Source organism: Triturus cristatus, chromosome 3_1 (genome assembly GCF_964204655.1).
Source record: "Triturus cristatus chromosome 3_1, aTriCri1.1, whole genome shotgun sequence".
Classification (NCBI taxonomy): domain Eukaryota; kingdom Metazoa; phylum Chordata; class Amphibia; order Caudata; family Salamandridae; genus Triturus; species Triturus cristatus.
Window position 1 is genome coordinate 232,575,392 of NC_140583.1, and position 24,696 is coordinate 232,600,087.

At 43.7% G+C, this 24,696-nt stretch overlaps 1 protein-coding gene across 2 annotated transcripts in view; it reads right to left on the reverse strand.

The window, feature by feature from the left end:
• Window positions 1–24,696, reverse strand: part of LIPC (lipase C, hepatic type) — a 756,670-nt gene that overhangs the window by 43,527 nt on the left and 688,447 nt on the right. For both annotated transcript variants that reach the window (XM_085643754.1, XM_085643755.1), the window contains one exon: window positions 13,290–13,410. In XM_085643754.1, coding sequence (XP_085499880.1) covers window positions 13,290–13,410 — 121 coding nt within the window. The remainder of the gene's footprint in view (window positions 1–13,289; window positions 13,411–24,696) is intronic.

The window sequence follows — 24,696 nt, forward strand, 5'->3', positions numbered from 1 at the left end:
CACTTCACCATGGGCCAACCCATCTGCATACTGAAGGTCCCCGGTCGATATTTCCACGCCGCCCACGGGTAAGAGAGGGCTCAGCTGCCATCCAACCCCAGTAGGGGCGTCCAGTACCCTGCGCAGCTAAGCGACAGCCACGCGGAGAGTGGGGATACTAGCCAGGAGGACGACGTGTGTCCTAGGGACGCCCAGGTTGCAGGACTCCCAGCCAGTCCTACCAATTCAAGAAACAAGGCCGCTAAAGGGGAGATTATGTGTGCTCAAACATTCTCGTTGACGAACCCGGTGCCATTCTTGGCAAAAGGAGGAGAACCCGAAATGCCATGGGAGGACTGGAAACAGTACTTCTTGAACTACCTTTCGGCGCTAGAAGAGGAGGGGGAAGCAGAGTTCTCGAGCGCCCGGCGGAAGAAAATTCTCCTCCACCATTTGGGCCCGGCGGGACAAAGAGTATACCAAAACCTGGTGAAAAAGGAACGAGCCGCAACGGATGTAGACGTGTTCCAGCACACGTTAGAAGACCTTGACACCCACTATCGCCCGGTGGTATGCACAGCGATAGACAGGTATAACTTCTACCATAGGAAGCAAGAAAAAGGGGAATCGGTCAATGAATATGTGGCGGCGCTACAAAAATTAGCCATAACGTGCAAATTTGGGACCTTACAAGAAGAATTGATAAGAGATCAAATCATCATGCACACGGTGAATTCCTCCATACAAGAGAAGCTGTGGATCAACGGCGATGCACCTTTGAAAGAAGTAGTGGCATTGGTAAAAAAGGCGGAGTTGACCAAGAGATGCGCGGCAGCTGCCAAGCAAGAGAGCGGTCAAGGGCAAACAGTGTGCAAGGTAGCAGACAGGAAGACAAGTGACAATAAACCACCACCAGGACAACAAGGAGCACGGAATTACAAAAAGTACAATGCTAGAACCCCAAGACCACAAGGACAACGGAATTGGAGTAGGAATACCTGCTATAGATGCGGCAGCAGCACCCATGCCGCCAACGACAAGGGTTGTCCCGCATTCGGTGCCAAAGGCACATATTGTGGACTGTTGGGACACTACGAGAAAGTGTGTAGGAGGAAGACCCCTAGAAGCGAAGTAAAGTATGTGGCACAAGACTGGCACAAGGAGAACGAAGAAGAGGAGGAGGAAGACGAAGAAGGAATCCTGATAGTGGAAGAGCAGGCCCTAGGCATAGCATGTACCACCGACAAGAAGCCGAAATGTGAGATGAAGATCGGAGGAGTCCAAGTGACCATGGTAGCTGATTCGGGGTCACCCTACATGATAATCCAGAGGAAAATATGGGAGAAGGAGTTCGTCCCAAGAACGGGTTATCATCTAAGGCCCACAGACATCCACCCAGTAACGTTCACTGGAGAGCCTATCCCAATGGTGGGATTTTGTCCTTTGTCCTTGGAGTTCAGAGGCAGAACATGTGAGGGGAAATTGTATGTGGCCGAAAAAGGACCGTCGGTTCTAGGCTGGAAGGAGAAAAGGAGCCCTGGGAATGAAGTTAAACCCAGGAGGACACACGCAAGTCCTTATGACAGATGAGGGACCGGAATATGGAGCACAGAGATGGAAGGAAGAGTTCCCGGAAGTCTTCAGAGACTTCATTGGACGCATGGCAAAGTTCACGCATAGAATCCATCTGAGAGAGGGGGCACAACCGGTGTCCCACAAAGCACGTAACATCCCGTTCCGGACCAGGACCGCGGTACAGGAAGAGTTGCAGAGACTAGAAGATAATGGAGTGATAGAGGCAATTGACAACGCAGAATGGCTGGCGCCCTTGGTGGTAGCGCAGAAACCTAATGGGAAGGTGAGGTTGTGTGTCGACCTAAGAGAACTTAACAAAAACATCGTGGTGGACAAGTTCCCACTTCCCCGGATCAACGAAATATTAGCAAAAACTCAGGGAGCAAAATGGTTCTCCACCATCGACCTGACATCAGCCTACCACCAGATTGCTGTGCATCGGTCCTGCAACCACCTGACATCATTTATCACACCATTTGGATGCTACAAAGTCTTACAGATGCCCTTCGGATTAGCCTCTGCGGCGGCAGTGTTTCAAAAACTGATGCACTGGTTGTTCCACAAGAAAGAAGGCATCTAACATTTCCAGGACGACATATTGGTGATGGGAACATCCAGAGAGGACCACGACATGAAGTTAAAGGAAGTACTCACCATATTGATGCAAAATGGACTCACCGCCCAATGGGACAAGTGTAAATTTGGAGTGACCAAAGTCACGTATTTGGGACACGAGATAAGTCAACAAGGTATCGAACCGAAAGCATCCAACGTCACAGCGATCAGAGATGCTCCTACACCCAAGAACAGGGAAGACATCAGGACTTTCCTGGGGATGGCAGAGTTTTATAGTAAATTTGTTCCACACTTTACATCCAAGACCCATCACATGCGACTACTACTGAAGGACAAATCTACATTTCAATGGACGGAAAGGGAACAACAGGAGTTCGAGGACATGAAATGCAACATCAGTGACGCAGTGCCTATACACGGGTTCAACCCGGAAGCGCAGACCATTTTAACCACGGACGCCAGCGATCGAGGGTTAGGGGCAGTACTCACGCAACAATCCACAGAAGAAGTAATCACCACAATCAGCTTCGCCTCCAGAGCATTGGCCCCTAACGAAAAAAAAATTAGCGTCATCGAGAAGGAGATGCTGGCGGCAGTGTGGGCTATGGAGAGATTCCGGCAGTTCCTGTGGGGAGGAAAATTTCTTCTGCGCACCGACCACAAACCTTTGGTGAAAGTCCTCACATCGAGCGGGCATGAACATGCCACTCCCAGGATTGCCAAAATTACACTGAGGCTCCTAGACTATGTGTATGAGGTGGAGTACCTACCTGGACATAAGAACAAGGTAGCAGACTTTTTGAGTAGGGCTGCATCCAAAGAAAGTGCCGAGGACCAAGAAGAAGGAGGATGGGAAGAGTAGGCAGTTGCTCTCACAGGGGACCCAGAAAAAGCCATAAGCGCCCAGGAATGGGAAAATGAATACGACAAAGATGTGAAACTAAGTGCGGTGAAAGCATATGTGCCGAACGGATGGCCGGACAAGAGGTTGTTGGAGAAAGAATTGAAACAGTACTGGGAAATCCGAGAAGAACTGTTGATAGGGGACAAACCCTGGTTCTTGTTAAGAGGTACCAAAGTCATCCCTCCCTACTCCCTGAGAAATCACATTGTGTCCATCACACACGAAGGACACTTAGGAATCGTAAAAACAAAATGGAGAGCAAAAGAAGACTACTGGTGGCCTGGGATGGACGTGATGATAGAGAGGCATGTAAGGGTGTGCGAACAGTGCAGCAATGCGGACAAGACCCAGAAAGTATTACGCCCGCCCCTAGGAAGACACGACTGCCCGGAAAACCCATGGGAAGAGGTTTCCATAGACATCCTGGGACCCATACAGGACACACAAGGCAATCAGAAATACATCACGGTGGTCATAGATCGGTACTCTAAGTGGCCGGAGATCGACGTGACTGAAAACACGGAAACCGAAACAATACTGGCCTTCTTAACAGACATCTTTATAAGAGAAGGGATCCACAAAGGGATTTTAAGTGACAACGGCCCGCAATTTACATCAACCAAGCGGGAGACCTTCATGGAGAGGAATGGCATTGCTGTACGACATGCTCCAATATATCACCCGGCCGGGAACGGACTAGCGGAGAGATTTAACCGGGTGATCATGGGATCGGTTCAGGCGGTGATCAGTCAAGGCATGAACTGGGAGAAAGAACTGAAACGACTGATGTGGGCCTATCGGATAACACCTACCACCACAGGATACAGTCCTTTCAGAATCCTGAGAGGAAGAGAACCCTTCACGAAGGATCATGTGGCATGGGAACGTCTCACGGTGCAAAGCCACTGGTCGCCAGCAGTGTTGCGCAGGAACTTAGAGAGAGCCCAGGCGATGTACACAGAGCACTACGACGCTAAACACAACACCAAAGAGGTCACATTAGAGAAGGGTGAATGGGTGAGAATCAAGCTGCCTACACAGAAGAAGAAAGGGGATAGTAAATTCACACCTCCTCTTCAAGTGATGAAACCCTATTCCAGGTCAGTGCTCCTCAGCGACGGGAAAATATGGTCTCAAGATCGTATGGCAAGATGTAATTCAGCAGGTGTGAGCAACACCATAGAAGAGACAGCTAACACCTCACCGAGAAAAGGAGGAAACCCGGAGAGTCCCAAGGAGGAGGGGAGCAGCCCGCCACCGAGAACAGTGCAAGAGGAGAGAGAGGAGATGAGAGAACAAGCGTTCAGCACCCAAGAGAGAACAGATCTGGAGAGTAGAAGGGAAGCAGGACGTATGAACGGTGGGGAAGCATCCAAGTTGGGACATAATGACTCTACTCCGAGTACTGGTGGTCTCAGTGGTCGAACACGGTGTGGCAGATGAGTCATGCTGCCCAGGAGGTTTGGAGAATTCGCTATGGACAGCAAGTAAGACTGTACAGTTACTTTGGGTTTGGTGTTAAAGGAGGGAGATGTGGTGTAGCGGTCTAGTCGTTTACGCGCTACACGCGTGACGTAGACGGAAGTCCGCCGGCGGCCATATTCTGTGAATTGGCGCCCGGACCCCGATGCGAGCAGATCACCGCTCCGGCGCTCCCCGGTGTAACGTACAAATAAATGGTATTTGGGCAACAAATGTAGTGTGTGAAGGTTCCTTGGAGCACAGCACTTACCCAATAAGCACCAACTTTATAAATGTGCTCTCAGTTTAGCTTATAGATCACCTTCCAAACCTCTGTGGGAAAAGCATGAGAAAATAGTTTTCTCTCAAACATGATTCATGATATCACAGCAGAAGGCTTTTTCACATGGTAAAAATCACCATAGAACACACCACAATTCCTAAAATGAGTATGGTACCATCAACAAATGATGTACAATGTAACTAAAGTCTTAAAACCTTCTATTAAATGCAATGCTTTTTAATGAGGTGCTATCATGTATATTGGTCCCAAGATGGCTGCCAACACTTCTTGGATGAAGTGCTGACAGCCAATCAGATCTCACGGTGAGATGTGTGGTTAGGCTCCGCCCAGATATATATGTGATTTTACTTTTGATTTTCTCAGGAACTACTGAACAGATTGACACCATGTATGCAAAAGGCACATGCCTGACCTGAGGACTACCTCTTTGCCAAATTTCAAGTAATTCTGTTCAGCCGTTCGGGCTGTACCTTCGACTAAAGGTCCTATGGGAAAATGCATGGGGAAAACGCGTTTTGGGACCCCCCTTTTTTCTCAGCTCCCGCTTGACGAATCACCCCGAGACTTTCAGGGTAGGAGCTGAGCGGAGCGCCCCATTAGTTTTGAAAATTTCACGAAGATAAGTCAACCGGCGCCAAAGTTATTCAAAATAGAATTTTCAGATTTCCTATGGGAACTCGGTCCTAACTATAACTATGTACTGGTGACCGCCAGTAGATTTTATATATATATATATATATATATTTGATGGTATACATTAAGGATGCCAGGAGACAGGATTGAAACCAAACTATTTACAAAAGAAACCTCTGGCAACACAACACTACATGCTTATAGTTTCTATCTTAAACATGTGAAAGCTAGTATCCCTTATGGGGAGGTGCTATGATTAAGGAGAAACTACAACTGCACTTAAGATTTACAAACTTGTCAGAAAGAAACAATAGTCAGATTTAGAGAGCAGTGACATTCAAGAGATTTGTTAAAAAGAACAGTTGAGACAGTCAACCAGAAAGGCAGAGAATCCCTTTTGTTTTCAAATAAAACTAGGGACTCAGATTAGACTGATCACAACATATTTCAACCAAGATCAGGCCCTGAGGGTGATCCTTCACAAGCATTGGCCTTTAGTTAAGGGGGACCCATTTATTCCGAGAAATTCTTCTGTTGCATATAGGAGAGCTTACTCTATGCGAGATGCTTTAGTAAAAAGTGGACCTGAAGTGATATCACAAAATACATGGCTCCAACAATCCAAAGGGTTTTGTAAGTGCAGCATATGCAAAGCTTGTCACCTGGAAGTCAATACTAACACATATATGACTCCATTTCATGATGCACCCTTTAAAATCTCAGGTGCATATCGTTGTAAGACTGATCGCGCAGTATATGTGTTAACCTGCGATATAATCTTAGATATGTTAGAAGCACAACTCTACAGGTGCATAAAAAAACCTGCAGCACATAAGGCCTATTAAGGAAAAAACTCAGGGGCATATTTACAACTTCTGGCGCATCCCTGCAGGTCAGCAGAGATGCGCCCAGAAAGATGCGTCACGCAAAACTACCCGTGCGCCACCATGAATGTGCTGCATTTACAATGCGGCCCGCGGTAGCGCACGGATGGGCAGATGTGTGATGTATCCGCTGGCGTAAGGTTGGCGCAGTGTGAGAGTCATGTCACGGGCACGAGGCAACTCCAAAACTGTTCCAACCCGGCCTATCCCTAACATGCTGGTTCACCCCTTACGTCTGCTTCAAGCCGGCGCAAGGTTTTGACGCAGCGGCGTCGGAAAAGTGACTGAGTGAAATCTTGTAGATTTCACTGCATCACTTTTCTGAGGCTTTCCTCCGACGGGACGCCCATACTGCGACGGAACGCCCACATGAAACCTGACGCAGGTTTCATGTGGCGCAGTGCTTTACAACATGACGCATCTGCCTAGATGCGTCACGTAAATAAGTCGCAATGTGGCGCATGGTTTACACCTCCGCTGCGTCACAAATGTGACACAACGTCAGCGTCAAAGTTTCGCAATGGGCTTATAAATCTGCCCCTCAATCTATATATCTATTCACTGACTTAACCAAAGGTAAAGGAATGTTATAGTTAGGTGAGCATTTCAGTGACAGCATAAGATTTTAAACAAACAAAAGTACTGAAATTCAACCATTATAGTTATCTCAAGTAACTATAACTTGTGCTCCTGCCATGCAGTTTTTTCCTCAACAAATTCTATGCAAATGTTGCAGTGATATTATTAATGATGTCATAGAAGATGTCATTAGTAATGTAATATGTGGGGTAATTCGCAGTGCATGTGGAGGGCACAAGTTACAGCTACCTATAGGAAGCTTGCACTTTATATAGTGGACCAATACAAGGTACTCTGCGTAAAGAGTCCAGGCAACCTTTTTTGGTTTACAGAGGCAAAAATGCTAACACTAGGTGCTCTCTTTTGTGCTAGTGTGGGAGAGCAGTTTAGACTTATCAGAGGGTAGTGCTAAGCATTTGTTGTACTCACAGAGGCAATAAATGAGAACAAGACTCACACTCAAGAATAAATCCGAGGCCCATTTAGAAAATAAGTTGCATTTTTATATCAATTCTGATACCAAGAACTTTGTTATCAAGTAAGTAATTTTTTAAATATCGATATTTACAGTTAAGTTAAATGGTCACTTAAATGCGTCTTTACGTAACAATGCTTTCTATGGGGAAAAAGGCATATATAGCATACAGATTTTTACAGTTGTTTTTGAGGGTCTCCTTTGGGAGGCCATGTCCAATGTACCACAAGCAGTTACTCATTACCTGCCCTGGGGCATCCAGGTGCAAAGATGCTGGTTTGGTTGGTAGCTTTGCATGCTATGCCGGTGGAACGAAGGGGGGCACCTAGAAACAGGCTGCAGAGGGGGACTTGGGAGCACGTCCTGGAGCTGCCAAAGGGAAGCTCAGGTCACAGGAGTATTGGGAACAAAGGGGCACAGCAGGTTCAATGACACCTTGGCTGGGGCACCTGGGTGCAGAGTGGAGAGGTCAGCTGGGCTCTGTGCGTCCTAGGTTCATGCGGTTGTCGGTCTTTCCGGTTCAGGGTGCAGAAATCAGGACAGCTGGGCCACTCTGGAAGTGGGTCTCTGTGGTGCAGAAGACAGCCCTCAATGGCTGCCCAGTCTTGGTGCTGTTAGAGTCAATATTGGACTCTCACAGGCTTTGTTTGCTGCATGGGTTCCGGTATCCCGGTATTGGTGATGTTTGGCTCCGGTCGGCCCTGGTGTCCTCTCCCCTGGTTGGGGGACAGATCTGACCTTCAGCAGCACAGACACCTCTTCCCATGGGGCTGCTGCATTGGGGGGGGTGAGGAAGCAGCAACACGGTAAACCGGACTCTAATAAATCTATCTCTGGAATCAGTGTGGGTTTAATAATAGGAAATGTTTGATACCAAACATCTTTAGTTTCATTGACGCCATCATGTAGCTGGGGAACTCCTAATTTCTAGAGCCCTACACATGTACTTAAAATGGCTTCCCTGTTCTCTTCCAATATATTAGAATTGACTTAGACATCAGAGGGGCATATCTACTCATGTGGATATGTTCACACATGTGGTATAGTGCACCTTGCCTTAGGGCTGTAAGGCCTGCTGTAGGGGGTGACATACCTATACTGCATGCAGTGTTTGCAGGCATAGCAGGCGGTGTGCCATGTTGTGTTTTCACTTTTCTCTCCACCATTTCACACAGCCTGAAATGGCAGTTTGCATGAGTGTGCCTAGGGGTCCTTTAGGGTGGCATAATACATGCAGCAGTCCTTAGGTGTCATGTGTCCCAGCAGGGTTTAGTAGGGAATTTTGCCATTTCTACATGTACATAGATATTTCCTAAGGTTGCCTTAACTTTTTCTCATCGACTTTTGACAGACATTTGCATTTGTGACACTTGGGTTTGTTTCTTGGAAATACCAACCTGGCTTACTCAAATAAACTTTGCAGCAACACCATTGTACTACCTTGGCATTGTGTACAAGGCCTACACGTATGTTGTGCAAATGTGTTTGTTATTTATGTCCAAATAGTGACACAGCTATCTGTGGAATACAAACAATGGCAGTCTGATCACAATCTCTGCCCAAGGCAAGAAGGCCATTTTCTATATATAAACATCTGTTTCCGGGTATAGACAGAGGAGGCACTTTTGCTGACTTCGTGTGGTCTATTTATGCTGAAGCTTTCACCCAGCAGCTGACTGACATCTCTGTGAGCGGTGTCCGGTTCGTGACCAAGACGGGGTCCTACATTGTTACCCACCAGGTAATAGGGTGGGAACATGGCAGAACATACACATACACCCTAGACATGTAGGCTAGGGTTTTACATAGTAGGACTATGCAGAATTGTTATAATATTTCATATGTTTGGATATATATGTTGTTTCAGCACAATAGTGGAACTTTTCATTCTGTTCAGTGTCCTGACGCTTATTATAACTTTCATCTGCTTCCGTCTATTGATTATTGCAGCACATATTTTCTATACAAGAATCACTTTGGTTCAATAAGCATTGAAAACATCCCTTTGTGTATTCTTTGTATATTTCTCTGAGCAAACAAGAGCACACATGTATTAGCAAAAGGTGTTAGGTCTGTCACCATGGTTACCGAGGGATCAGGGTTATCATGTTCAGGGGTTGCCAGAACTGTTTGCTCCCTATCTAGGTTAGGGGGGCTTATGGTGGCACTGTGATCTAGCTGGTCTAAGGGATAACATACTCTGCAGGGGTGCATGGAATCAGCCTGGCACCATCCCAAAGTTTATGTCGTCCACAAATGTTCCTACTGATTAGTGGAAACTACACAACGTGGTACTGTTAATGTTGGTTGGGTTCTTATTTTGTATGGATCAACTGAGTAGTTCAATGGTGCCTCCTCAGAAATCCCTAAACACCTTTTAACCAGAGATGTCTGTGGGGTCAGGGAATATCCTCCTCAGCTGTGTAGGTATACCATATGTATTGGCTGTTAGTTGTTCAAGCTTGAAAGGATCTAATTCCCACTGTGTTAGCCTACTCTGTAATTCATTTTTGCATACGTGGCACAAAACATCTCTTGGAACTGCAGATATGCAGTCACTCAAAAAACGACTACAAAATGGTCTCGCACTAAAAGCGGGGACATTACCAAAGTGGTAGAGGCACAAGAAGCATATAGAACAGAGGCATTTTATTATTGGATTGTATTCCCAGCTGCAGATGATGCAACACAGGTATTTCACAAATACACTGAGGATGAAATACCAGCTGAATACACCCCGTATAAGGCAGTAGAAGTTCTTCACGACCTAGGGACTCTCATTAGAACTCTATGCCCCAGGTACCTGGGGTAACATTTACTAGGGACTTATAGAGGGTTCTTAAAGCATTTCAAATTGGAGGAACAATTGTAGAACAATTGTACAGTTTTAGGGAAAAACATCTGGCACTTGCATCGAATACCAGGCAAAAAGTGAAGATTACCATGTCAAAAAGAGGCACTTTCCTATACTACCATAGCCCTAAAAGACCCGGGGGCCCAAGCCCACAGGGACCCCACCCACCTGCCCCCGGGGACCCCACCCCCTGGGGACAAATGCTGTGCGGAAAAGGGGAGAGCAACCCCAATCCCCTTCCCCTTTAATATGGTAATTGGCCCCGAGGGACGGGGTCACTGGGGCTCATTTGGGCTTGGGAAGTGGGCATTTGGGCTTGATGACATCTCAAATGACATCACTGATGGCATCATCCAAGCTACTTTTGTTTACATTACTCTATAAAGGAGTAGGTCATTAGGAGTATGAAAGTAAGTACAAAATAGCGCAGAATAATATGAAGCATCATTAATACCATCACACATACAACCCCCTTATGTGTAGCAAGTTTCTGTTATGTGCAACTTTGAGATTACATCATACATTTCATGGGTAACTGAGCTCATGTTGACAAGCAACTACAAGTAGGTGGGTAACCCTCTGCACACAGTGTTCAGTCTATATACAACTGTTCAGAGAAACCCTACTTCCCCCAGACACTCAAGCCCTGTTACATAAGTATTGCCAGAACATGGACAGCCTTTAGCCTGTATTGAAGCCTTCACAGTTAGCAAACGTCTAATGAGCAATTAAGCGGACATGAGTAGAAAAGTGGGTGCTGTAAACAGTGTGTACCCAATGCAAAGAGTTTCCCCAGTTCCATACTGGTTGCAGACACCCAAACTTTAATAAGGAATATACCACAGATTATTAATCAGTATCTAATAAGAACATTGTTCACTCTATGCAAAGAGAGACTACTCACTGTAAAGGGCTGAAGGTGCTAAAGGTCATGCTCCCCACACCCTCTATACTCTGCTGAAAACGTTATAGATAGATTAGCTTTAGTGGCTTGTCAAGCACATGTACATGTGTAAATAATACCTGTTTCACACAGTTGTCTGTCCTATGTAGAAATTATCATGCTAAGATTATTCTCTTAAAATAATCAAGGGTGCCTGCAATACCAGTATTTACTACATACAATCATTGCACTGTTACAAACATTTATTGCAAAAAAACTTGTGCAAAAGTTATCAACTGTCACCTGCACAAAGTGTAAGTCTTGTAAACAAACATTCATAACATGTTCAATAGCTCAACACACCTATGACCTATGACTAGGAACATAAACCTATTTTAAACACTTACACTTATTAGCAGCAAAGATGTTGTACACATTTACGTAGAGAACTAGGATGATACTTACCTGCCACAATGCAAATTATAAAACAAACCAACACACTCATTGGTTGATGTAATCAGTGATGTCATTTGAGATTTTATCAGTGACGTCATAAATGATGTCATAAAACAGGTCATGTGTGATGTAATATGTGAGGTCATGAGCAGTGCATGACGGGTGTGCAACTTATAGTTAGCTCTGCTAATGGAGTCAAAAAAATTGCTTAAAATAATTACCCAAAACAACTTAACAAAAAAAATTAAAATAATATTTGTAAATTGAAATATTTCTTCCTTCATATCCATGTTTTCGGAAATGCCATTTCTGAAAGTAACATTTTGTTGCCCTACTCCCAAAAGTGATATGTGAACTATAACGGCCCAGGTGTTTAAAACTCTTTAAATGTTATGTAAACACTCAGATTTGCAAAATCAGAGTGTTTGCCACTGCTAAAAAGTTATTTTCAATGTTCTACTCCCATTTTAGGAGTCTGTAAAGCTTTTGGAGGGGGCTTCTTGGGGGTGTCCTTTATAAACTGTAATCCAGTTCTCCATGTATCAGTGGTTTGTGACTGGAATTCCAGACGCAAAACATTGAAAAATTACAGACTACCAAAATGGGTCCAATCTCATTCGCAAAATTGAAGACGTCCCCTTTGGATCAAGCCCCCATTGCTGACTGGGGTGCCTGCTTCAGGTGAAGGAGGCTGTGGTATCAAGTCTCACTTTTTAGGAAATGTTGCTGCTTTTCAAAAAAGTTGTAATTTTTTTAATTAGTCACAGAGATGGTGTCCTGATGAACCTCGCAGGCCATCATCCATATAATTGTAGCCAATTAACTGCAAATTGCACCACAACTAATTATATTAGGTAGGTTAGAGTGCGACTCATTATGAGTTGATGTTTCGAAAACATACCTATTAATTCCTAATTTGTGACCACTTTTTTGCGACTAGCATCTTAATGCATCTGGTCCATATTCTCTTCCAACTGCACATCTTCAGTCAATAATTCTGTATTTCCAGATGAACACCACTAATATTGTACGAAATTGTTCCTTAGAAGACTGAGATACAATCAAAAGTATTATGTCTGAACACTCATTGGTCCTGATTCTGAGTGGGGCAGTGTTTTCTGACTTTTGCCCAAAGCCCTGGTTGCGTAGGGGTCGGAAATTGTACTTTTGTGAGATTTACCACACCAGGTAATTACAGGGATCATTATATACTTCAATCTTTGTTACATTTGGGCAGGTCAAGCAGAGGGAAACAATACACTATTTACTACCGCATGTGGAGTTTGGTGCGATAAGCACCAACATCCCATGTTATTCCTCAAAAATTCAGAATAGATGCTATTTATCGCACCTGATAAAAGCGGAATGTATTGTTATTTTTGAAAAGTCATGTTCTTTCCTCTTCAACGCTTATGGATGGTATAAGTTGGAAAACGTACTTATAAACATATATATATGCTGGGAAACAAGTCAATAAGTGTCATGGATGGAAAATCTTTCCTCACACTCTGTGGGGCTGTTTCTTCATGGACGGGCGCTGGCGTATTTTATGAATTTCCATTAAAAGAAAATCTTGCTTTTCGTTAAAACAATGTACCTCACTTAAGGTCTCCTTGACCCACCGTCTAGCTGCTCATCAAAATGGCTGCTTCTTTTTAGGTCAGCATGTGACTGCACACCCCAAGGTCATGTGAATGCCCAAATGAAGGAAGCATCTCATACTCACGGGACGATGGGAAGGTTTTCTGCATCCTCCCTGGTCCCCGTCAAGGACACTGTGAAGGTGGGCTCGATCTGCTTCTCGACAATTTGGTTGATGAAATGTATCTTGAACTGGTAATGATAAACTGCAGAACAACAAAGGAGACACGATGATAAACGTCACAGAAGACTGCAGCGGGGGTCATAAAGAAGCCACATGTGCAGGTGCAGCATCCCTCTTTTACAGCTTGAAATCAGCCTGCGCCAGGCAGTCTCATCCATTCCCTGGATCTTTCTTCTGCATTTAACAGCAGGTTCTTGTTTCATGTTTATGGGACCTGGCAATGTTTCCAAACTTTTTTCCTCTTTACCAGTTCCTTTACTTAAGATGATGGCCATTAATTGGAGTAATCTCAGAACTGCTCCATGACAAATCTTAATGCATTTTACTGCCATTACTGACTATGAAGCCAGTCAATAACACTTGTTAATGCCCATAATGGACGTATGGAAGCAAGCAACAGTGGGAAGTGCATATGAAAGATAACAGACAGGCTTCAAGGTGAGCATGAATGTGCCTAATCGGTCATTATGCCATCTCTTGCCTCTCAAAATGGATGCCCAGGCGTGGGTCTCATGCTCTCTGTGCCCTGGACTCATGCTATACCTATAACTAGGCCCAGGTTGCTTGTGTTCCTGTCTGGAGAAGACCTTAACTGACAGTTTGGGCTTGACTCTTCTCGCTGGAGGAGGACAAGGCTCATTTGCATATGGCTGGTCTCTCTCTAGAGTGACACAGAGGGCTAAAATGAACTAGAATGCAGCCACACAATTGCCAGGGGCTGAGATATTTTCAAGCATTGTTTCCATCACTTTCTGGTTCTTTGTAGAAATGTTGTTAGAGAAGGGGGGAGAGAGTGAGAAAGAGAGTGAGCGATAGGGAGAGATATAGGCAGAGAGACAGATAAAGAGAATAAACAATTTTCAATTCAGTTCAATAGATTTTATTTATTATAACAGATGAAACAATTACAAAAATATCACATTCATAAATTGATTATCGATTGTCTTACTTACGATTAAAATAACTAAACCATTAAGACAACTGATATTAAAAACAGTACATAATAAATACAGTAAAATTCAATACAAATAAATAAAAACATCCATTATCAAACAATAAGAATAGACAATAATAGCAATGATCCGGATCTATGCTTCATCAGACGGGCACGTACAAGATCAGAAGAGATCCGCTGCATTGCCTGACAGTATGTATATTTTAGACAGCAGATTGTGGCTGAGCGCCTTATATCTGGGATCGAATGAAGTACTTGCCAGCTTTAAGAAGATTGCATCTAAAGTGAGAAAACTCCAATGAAACAAAGAGAATGCACAAAGATGATGCACATAAAATTGACTGAGAGTGGAGGGAACAAAGACGGACCAGACAATGCAAATTCTTCTGAACCCTCCTTTTGCCTTTGCCCTCCTATCTGATGGATCCCTGTCCCCACCTCACCTGTTGACTCCCTCTGATATAGGGAGGGTCTGATTAGGTTCTGCACCTTTGAGTGCAGTGATGTGGGTACCAGACAAACAATATATATCAATAAAATAAGGCTAGCATATACAAGCAGTGCTTACAAAATGAATCCTTCCTGACATCAAGCATCTGTATTGTAGGAAGTAGGCCTGGTCAAAGAACATGATCACCATCTTTAGTCGGATGACATGAAAAGGGAATCAGGTAGATCGTGTTAAGGATTCATTACGAGTTTGTTTACTTTTTTAAATGTCGCCTGCGGTGATAGTACTGGGATGCTTTGGAACACATACAAGTGGCGTTGGATAATCATGTTAGATATTGCTATTCAGGTCATTAGGGAAAATATAAATTAACTCTAGGATTCTGTGGCCTTTTATTTGCTATATCCAAAATGGGGTACAGAGTTCCTCAATTGTTAGAAGGAAGAGATGCGATCAGTAAATGGCACGCTCATTTACCAAGGTAGTTGATAGAAGGTAAAGAAACCAGGGCAATTCCTTGAGGTGGAACTAATGCTCTCACACACCCAGCAAGCTAGGTGTCATGCTTCATCATATGAGCATTGCCCCTCGTCAAGGCGGCGCTGCAATCCTTGACGGGCACCCGAAACCGGGGCTCTTTGTCGGGGATCTTTTGTTCCTGCCGATATTTGCATGGGTGTGAGGGGCCTAATAAGGGAAATGTAGCAGAAGTGTGTAATAAAAAGGGTTGGTCAGTCCTAATAGTACTTTATTCATAAGGTAGACTACCCTATTAAAATGTGTAGAGAGGCTAAATGCTAGAAATAAGGTGTCTAGGCGTAAAGCTCTACTCTAAAATGATCGACATGTTTCTCGCCATGTTAGTCAGGAGGATCTAAGGCAATTCTTCAGGATCAATAGCTGTCTACATTTAAAAATGGTGATGTGTACTCTACATACCACGTCCGATGCTGCGACCTAATGTATTAACTAAATGCGCTCGCAACGGAGCTGGCGGCTTTAAAGGACACCAATTGGGTCCAGCGCTGACGAGCGCTTCGCATACAGACCTACCCAAGCCGCCAGAGTCCGGGGTGGGTCCGGACTCTGGCGGCTTGGGTAGGTCTGTATGCGAAGCGCTCGTCAGCGCTGGACCCAATTGGTGTCCTTTAAAGCCGCCAGCTCCGTTGCGAGCGCATTTAGTTAATACATTAGGTCGCAGCATCGGACGTGGTATGTAGAGTACACATCACCATTTTTAAATGTAGACAGCTATTGATCCTGAAGAATTGCCTTAGATCCTCCTGACTAACATGGCGAGAAACATGTCGATCATTTTAGAGTAGAGCTTTACGCCTAGACACCTTATTTCTAGCATTTAGCCTCTCTACACATTTTAATAGGGTAGTCTACCTTATGAATAAAGTACTATTAGGACTGACCAACCCTTTTTATTACACACTTCTGCTACATTTCCCTTATTAGGCCCCTCACACCCATGCAAATACCGGCAGGAACAAAAGATCCCCGACAAAGAGCCCCGGTTTCGGGTGCCCGTCAAGGATTGCAGCGCCGCCTTGACGAGGGGCAATGCTCATATGATGAAGCATGACACCTAGCTTGCTGGGTGTGTGAGAGCATTAGTTCCACCTCAAGGAATTGCCCTGGTTTCTTTACCTTCTATCAACTACCTTGGTAAATGAGCGTGCCATTTACTGATCGCATCTCTTCCTTCTAACAATTGAGGAACTCTGTACCCCATTTTTGGATATAGTCTGTTGGGGCTCGTACATTGGACCTCCTTAAATATAGCCCCTCTGTCCCCCTCTTTTGAATTACTAGCCTTTTATTTGCTAAAATCTTAAAAAGGAGTCTTACAGTCATAAAATACAGGAACTTCTAGATTCTTAAAGCTTCTTTGCAGCCATTGGAAACTTAGATACATCATTGGTCCATGATATTTGTGTTCCCCAGGAAAGTAGGGAGGACTTGTACTGATTCATAGTGAAGTTTCTTTTTATTATGAACTCATCATCATTTGATCTTTATTTCGACATTTTTTCAGTCATAAAAGAGTACAGTTAAAACGGTTAAAACATGTATAAGACCACATTAGATAAAATAAACATAAAATTATGAACTACTTAGAACTGTTTGTGAACATTTGCCAGAGGACAGAACACAAAGCTTCAGTAATCCACAAAAGCCAGCGCTTTGAGACCCTAACGGGTGAGTAGTGCGCGCTACAAAACCCTAATTGGTTGATTGATTGAAAATAGTTATCTGTGTGTCAGTTCATCCTATGGAAATATAGGGAACACTTTGGAGTCGTGGGAGAACTAGAAGCACTACAGAAATTCTATTTCAACCTATCCTCTCATGATGTGAAAATGTGTATTGTTTCTGGTGAAAAATTGAGATGATCAGTAGAACATTTGAATATAAAGTTAGCATATTAACGGTAGTGTTGGCTCCTTAGAGGCTCTGAAACATTACTGCTTGCCTCTTGATCAGTGATATGCTTATGCAGTGTTGTATAGAGGAAATCAGCAAATACTTTTAAGCATCTTTTGTTCCCACACACTGAACTGCTTTTTCAAGGGGCAGAGCTGTTCTGGGACCCAAGAAAATTCTGTACTGCAGAAGATAGTTTTAAAGAAGACTTCTTTAGATTTTGGTATCATGAGGTCGCCAGTTACCACACAGTCCTAAGTCTCTTCTTTGTCTCTAAGACTGTAGAAAATAATGTCAATCAATGGCTTTGGGGCCCCTGAGTGATACAAGTGAAAGAACTATTGGGTTCTGCTTGGCCTGCTATAGCCATTCATCTTCAAAAAACATCAGGTTTTCATTAAAAGACTGCCATCTGGATGGTGTGTCAGATGCCACCATGGACAAGTTTCAATCTTTCTGCTCACAGAACTTCCAGGACCTAGTCAGACTTGCTCTAGTTTTATATCAGGATCCTGAAGCTAACAGTGAAATAAACCCATCCCATCAAAAAGGTCTGGGATTAGATCAGATCGGTTAGGTTTTGCGTGCAGTATTCAAAGGCACAGTTTATTTTGTGGCCCTTTTTGCACCTCCTACATTTCATAGTCTATTAATCTGAATTTTGAACCGGTCGGTTTCATGAGCCTGGTAGTGACCAACTATGGCATAATGTCAGCTCAGCTTTAGACACAATATGTATGGCTAAGTCTGAGTTGTCTTTCAAACCCTGCCTCTGATGTTCTACAACCTTCTCAATCTTCTTAGAAGCTGAGAGGATTTAGATGTTACTAAAATGTAATTGAGCCATATAATTAGGAAAGTAGGAGTGCCAACTCAATGTTTCTTGAATGCTAATGCAATGATGAAGAAGAAAGAATGGCTGAAATAAAAATGATCCATGATAGAATCCACATTGAACATTTTAAGTTCAGAATTTATGCAGTAATACAGTTTGGTAAATAGAAATAATCCAGATCGGCAACACAAATACTTCTTAAATGCTTTCTGATATGGGAAATTTTGAAAAATGTCCTGAATGTTGTTGAAATTTCCCACATATTTTCTGTCTCCCTGATTTTCTAGGCAATAAGCATGATGAAGAGCAGATCTTACTGGAGCTATGTGGCTGGTTAAGAAGTGGTGGTTATCAAAGGTTAGCAACATTGCTGCACCTTACTGAGGTGGAGCTCCATTGCAATGTCTGTTGCGCTGAGCGGTGGACACTTGCATAGTGTGTCTTTTTAGGGTTGATAGACACTCGAGCAGTTCTCAAGCTCTAAAACTGTACAAAAGTAAGTGCAGGGGCCAAGGGTTTTACTTAGGAGTCCACCACCAGCACCACTGAATGCTGGGGTTGCACAATACTGATGCTGTCTAGTCTTGATTACTTGTCATGCCTCTTTCTTCCACCAACCTTCACTTCCTGTCTTAGTACCACACTCAAACAGGTTCTCTTTTATCCTTTCTTTCTACCTTTGTATATTTTCTTAACTTTCTCTTTTTGGCCATTGTCTCTTATTCTATTAAAGTCTAATGATGAAAAATAAGTTTTCGATGGAAATAGGACTGATTGCTATAGCAAGTGCAAAAGAAAAAGTATGGGAACTGTGATCTGGAATATAAATGTGGTGGGGGACAACAGTATGGATAGGTGGGACTGGGTCAGATGTGTGGCTATAAGGAGCACAATATCCAGGCTTTTAGTACGAGGTTGGCCTTTCAAATAGCCATCTTTATTGTCCACCTGACACAGACAAGCATACACCACAAGTTGTGCAACTCGAAGGTTCACATCCAACTGCGTTTAGCTATTCAGTCAAACCTATGCCTTACCATCTTGCCCCACTTACACTTCTCGATCTCTCCTCCTCTATCTCCACTTCCCCCGTACTCCAGGCCATTTCACATATGCATTATTCTTGCCCTTCTTACCCTGGATCATGACCACCTACCCTACTTGTCCCACGATTTCTCTCCCGCCTGCTGGGTCTGCAGGCTTCCGTAGTCAACATTCCGGAAAGCATTCATGAGAGGGAAAGGGAAGAGCCAGAATAAGAAGAATCTCTTGGAAATTCCCAGCGCCTTCTGAGCAAGCTCTTATGACCAACCTTAAATTAGTGTAAACCAGTGCTAATTGTTCAGTAGCATTCCAGAGTGAAATGAATGAGGAACACGTGAACTGGCATGCGGATGTGGTGGGCATACGCCACATAAGGTGTCCACAATGGTTGAATTACTGTATCAAGCAACAATATACGTTTGATAATTGCAGCTGTCCCCGCTGATCACATGGAGTCAGCCTGTGCATACTCTAACTGTAATTACATTAAGGAATAATTTCCGAATTCTAAAGGTGTACCGGGGACTAGAGCCCTCAGTCATCTCTTTTTCCAGTAACAATGATTTGTCCCTGTGAGTGCACAATAAAAGCACCTGGAAAGGGAGCTAGCATTATTGTTTACACAGCACAACCCAGCTAAAGACATGAAGGTAACAGACAGTCACAGGAGGGAAAGGTAGCATGTAACAGGGTATGTTACATTCTACAGCTAATGCTTTTTCCAATTTGTTTATTCTCCCTTTCCCCTTTTATCAACATAAGAAGGATGAAAACTGAGTATACCCATCAGAATTTGAGCCGGGGACCATGAAGTGAAACTCAGATTCCTACAGTGGATGCACAGATGCACAAGACCCTCCTCGTTTGGGAAACATCCTTTACAATGCAGTTGTAACCACACAGTGCCATTCCCACGCAGCCTTAAAAACGTAAATCTTCATCATGCATATACCTTTACCATGCATGCCTTTACCACTCATGGGAGGAATAGTTAAGGTATGTATATGTGTGTGTGTGTGTGTGTGGTTGTGTGTGTGTGTGTGTATATATATATATATATATATATATATATATATATATATATATATATATATATATATATATATATATTCCCTACTGGCGGTCACCAGTAAATCTGTTCAGTAGTTATTGAGAAATGTAAGTTTTATATTATAGTGAAATATCTGGCCGCGGATATTTCGCGAAGGTTTTCCGAAGAAACGTGGATGCACGTGTGAACGGGAATGCTTTTATAGGCTGAACAGACAGTTGCACCTGCCATTTTATTGCTTGGGAATGGTTCCTGGGGCTGAATATCTGTGTGAAAGCCCACATTAGGGATCAGGGTGGAGATACTCTGACCCCATGGTTGAGAAAAGGAGGTGTTAGTGACAGAAGTTATATGTCCCAAATATATTCTTGTAATTGTGTGCAATATTTGCAATGACGCCACGACTGCCAGCGTGCCCCCCCATTTGCCATCACGTGAACATCGCGACTATCAACGTCGTCAAGAATATTGGTGAAAATATTTTAAAAATATATCAATGAATCATTAGTATGCATTGTTATAGAGATATTGATAAATGTTTTTATATTGTTATTTATATAGTGAGTCATTTACTGTGATGGTTAAAATTAATTATATAGTTATAATTTTTTTATGTGGTGGTGGCTATTGCATTCCTGCTTAGCTTTCCGCTTTCGCAATGCACTTGAAACCTCGAAAACAGAAAATAGGTTTTAGAGATGTTCTAGAAATACACTAGAAAAATGTTGGCAGCATTGCGAATAGCTGTAAGACACTGCTCGAAGCGGTTATAACAGCACTACAGTCCAGGCAATAAGTGGCTTTTCTTGAAAACTCTGGAACCATATCTGTTGTAGTAGTCTGTACCTCTAAAGGGACTTTGTGGCCGGGAATTGTTGCTCCTGCCACTGAAGTAGATGATCCGTGAGCTTCCCTCTGCTAGATTGCCAATTAGAGAGGTTTTCTATGTTAGGTTTTAAGATGATACACCATGGACGTATCCCACATAAATATGTTTTATTTGTCTCTCTACAGTGGATCTTTTCCCAGAGTGTGCATTGTACTAGTTATGGAGCAGTGTTTGAATTCTGTTGAGTTTGGGTAAGAATGGGTAGTTTCATGTGTTTTGTAGCTATGTTCTATTCGTGAGTTCAGATGTTGAAAGTTAGGTGAAATTGTTGTTTTTGTTAAATTTGTTGTTAAAATAAAGTTAAACAATTATCTTAGACTCAAACTTCGTGTACAATATGTTTTAGTATATGTTTTACATTTTGTCATTTGTATTTGTGACTACTGATGTCATTGCGACCTTTAGTGTTGCTGTGGAGAAGGAAAATGCATTTTTTTTTCAACAAATGGATACAAAGGGAAAAGTTAAATTAGTATCTTACTAAATAGCTACACTGAAAGTTTCTGTAAGATATGTCTATATTTGTGTTTTACACTTTGTGAAAAACACCCGGTATTCGCAGTCTGTCCTTGGCAATGGCACTCATAGAATCAAACCGCCACAACATGTGCAATCATCAAGGATATCCTTTCTCCATCACTCTGCAATTGCGCCTCCTGACATAGTACTAGTTGAGGAATGAAGTCTCCTTGGCTATTAAAGGGTATTTGAGGGGCAAGTATTCCTTTTGTTATCTCTAGCAAGTTTCACAGAGTCCTTCGGAGGAGGGAGGAACATGGCGGCCGCTAGCTAAACGGCTGCGACTCAGCTTCCCCTTGGGATTCCTTTTTTCAATATTATGAGTTCTTGTTAGGGTTTCTTTAATAAGGTATCGTTGGTATATGTCCGTGACCCCCTTGGGTCCCCCTTTCTCGCTTTTATTTACTCACGGACATGCTCCTGGACCAGGTTCCCTTTGGCCACGGACCCCCGGTTCTGTTAGGTGCAGGCGGCAAGAGAGAGGAGCAGGCGGAGCTGGCGCACAAACTGCGGCTCGCGTTGGCGCTGGGAGGAGGCCGCTTGAAACCAGAAGAGACGCGACGCGACTCAGCTCTATTCCTGTTCCGGGTCATGGAAGGTAGAGCCAGTAGCAGCGACAGCTCGCCTGTGGTCGCGAGGGCGAGTGGCTGTGGCGTTCGTGCAGCGGAGGCTAGCTTTCAGGTAGGGAGTCGGCGTCCCCTATTTTGCTTTCCCTTTGAGAACTCCATACTTGGGAGGGGTGATAGAGGCGTGAAGCAGGTCCATTCCCCTGTGTATTTTCTTGAGCCTGGCGGTACAACTTTGTATGAAGGAACTGGGGTAACAAACACTAAGGTACCAGGCAAGTGTATGGATGCCGGAGGGGTGTACAGCCCTGGCAGTCCTGGTAGTCCTACTGGCAAAACAGCAGCAGTAGCGATAAAAGAGACTCAGGTACCTAAAATAAATAGATATACCTTTCATGCCAGGGCTGTTTATGATATTGAAAAACCTGTCTATCCCCCTCGTATTTCTCCTCCAGTCTCCGAAGTGAGGGCTCTCAGTAGACGGGGTAAACCTAAGGGGGGCATTACAGACGAGGGGATAGAGTCTAAAGGCAAAACGGGTGACATTGCCAAGAGGAAGGGAAGGGGCAAGAAGGGGTCTCCCTCCAAAATAAAAGTCACCCCATCGCTTAAAACTTTTTCTAAAGTTATGTCTACTACCACAACTACCACATCTTCCCACCAGGCAGCCCCTATTGGTGATATTTTAAAAAACACGAGCCAGGGTAACGCTCTGGAGGCTCTTAGTACCTTGAGCCCCTTGAAGGAGAGGGCTGTAGATATGCGATTGGATACAGTTTCGTCATGATGTGCCCGGCAGTAAGCCTGTCAAATAGGTATTCGGCATTGGCAACTAATGAACTTGAAATTTTTTCTACAGAACCATCTAATGCTTCCAACTTAGTACAACCTGGCATAACAGATGACAATGTAACTACTAATAGTGTAGACACAGCAGACATAGCAGGCAAATCTGACACAACATCACATACTTTGGCGGATATACTTCTTGCGATGAAAGACGAAATCGCCAGCAGATTCACGGAAATGACTAATAGATTCCTAATTTCCGAGGCTAATCAGGCAGCAATCCAAGCCTCTTGTCAAGTATTAACCAAAAGATTAGATGAGGTCACATTAAGAACTGAAGCAATTGAGCTGGAAATCCCCAAAATCAAAGACTCCACCGAAGTGGAGTTAGCCAAATTATTTGCCCAGAATAAAGAACTGAAAGAAGACCTTGAACGCTTAGAAAACCACTCTCGGCGGAACAACTTAAGGCTTTTAAATGTCCCAGAAGCCTTGGAGGGATCTGACATTAAGGGGTATGTGATATCTGTATTAAAGGGAACAGTCCTAAAAGGTGCGCCAGAAGTCGACCTTGTGCATGAAATACAAAGGGTGCATCGTGATCCCTTTAGGAGGAACCTCGCCAAACAAAAACCTAGAAAGATATTGGTCAACTTTTTAACGTATTCAGTCAAGGAACAGATCATGTCCTCTGCTTTGAAAGAAGGTTCTATCTCTTACAATAGCTCTAACCCCTTCTCTTTTCAAATTAGATCAGATATCTCTCATACGACCGCAACTAGACAGTGGGAGTTGGGGAAAAGGCTGAAAGAGCTGAACAGTATCGGGGCCAAGGCACAGTTGAAGTTCCCAGCATTATCGTGTGATGTGGAACAATCATATGTATCAGATAAAGTCTGGCGAGGAAGCAGATGCCCTTATAGAGAAGATTATGGATGAGCGGGGGGAAGTAGGGGGGACAGTGAGTAAAGGGAGAAGCTCTTGCTTCTCTCTGAAAGTATGCTCCTAGCGAGAATTCAGAATTCAGTAATTATAGTAGTTTATCCCAAGGGGAGAGAGGGGCCGAATAGGCTTGAGCCTATTGGAAAGGAGGGTTCCTCATGGGAAGAGGGGGCATTGGGGGTTCAGGGAGCGGGGGTGGGGGGGACACGGGTGGGGTGCAGTGGGTAAAAAAGAAAAAAAATCTACCTCATCTCACCTTAGTTATCAGGATATCTCGTCAAGTAGGGGTGGTAGCCTTACAGGCAAATGGCAGGAAAACAAGGTCTAAGGGATAGAAGGACCATCTTTATTTCTTGGAACGTGAATGGGTTAAGGTGTCCCAGAAGGCAAAGGTTGATTTTTAAATACCTGGAACTCTCCTCTGCCCAAGTCTGTATATTACAGGAGACGCATTTGAGTTACACAGAAAGTTGTTTAATCTTTTCTAAAGTTCCTTGGATAAAATGTTATAGTGTGTCACATCAGACGTCACATAGCAGAGGCGTGGCAATTCTGGTTAAACATGGTGTCCTTTGTTCCATAAAAAAAATCACAATCAGACTCTTCTGAAAGGTGGCTAGTAGTCCAATTGGCATTAGAGAATGCAGATCTAGTGTGTGCCTCGTTTTATGGTCCAAGTGTAGACGACCCGACCTACATATGTAAATTACAATCAATACTGACTCTGGAATCCCCCCCTATGTTATTGGTGGAGATTTTAATGTCCTGTTGGATCCATCAAAAGACAGGTCTAATCTGAGTCATTATGTAGGAGCCCCGAAGATACGTCGTGCA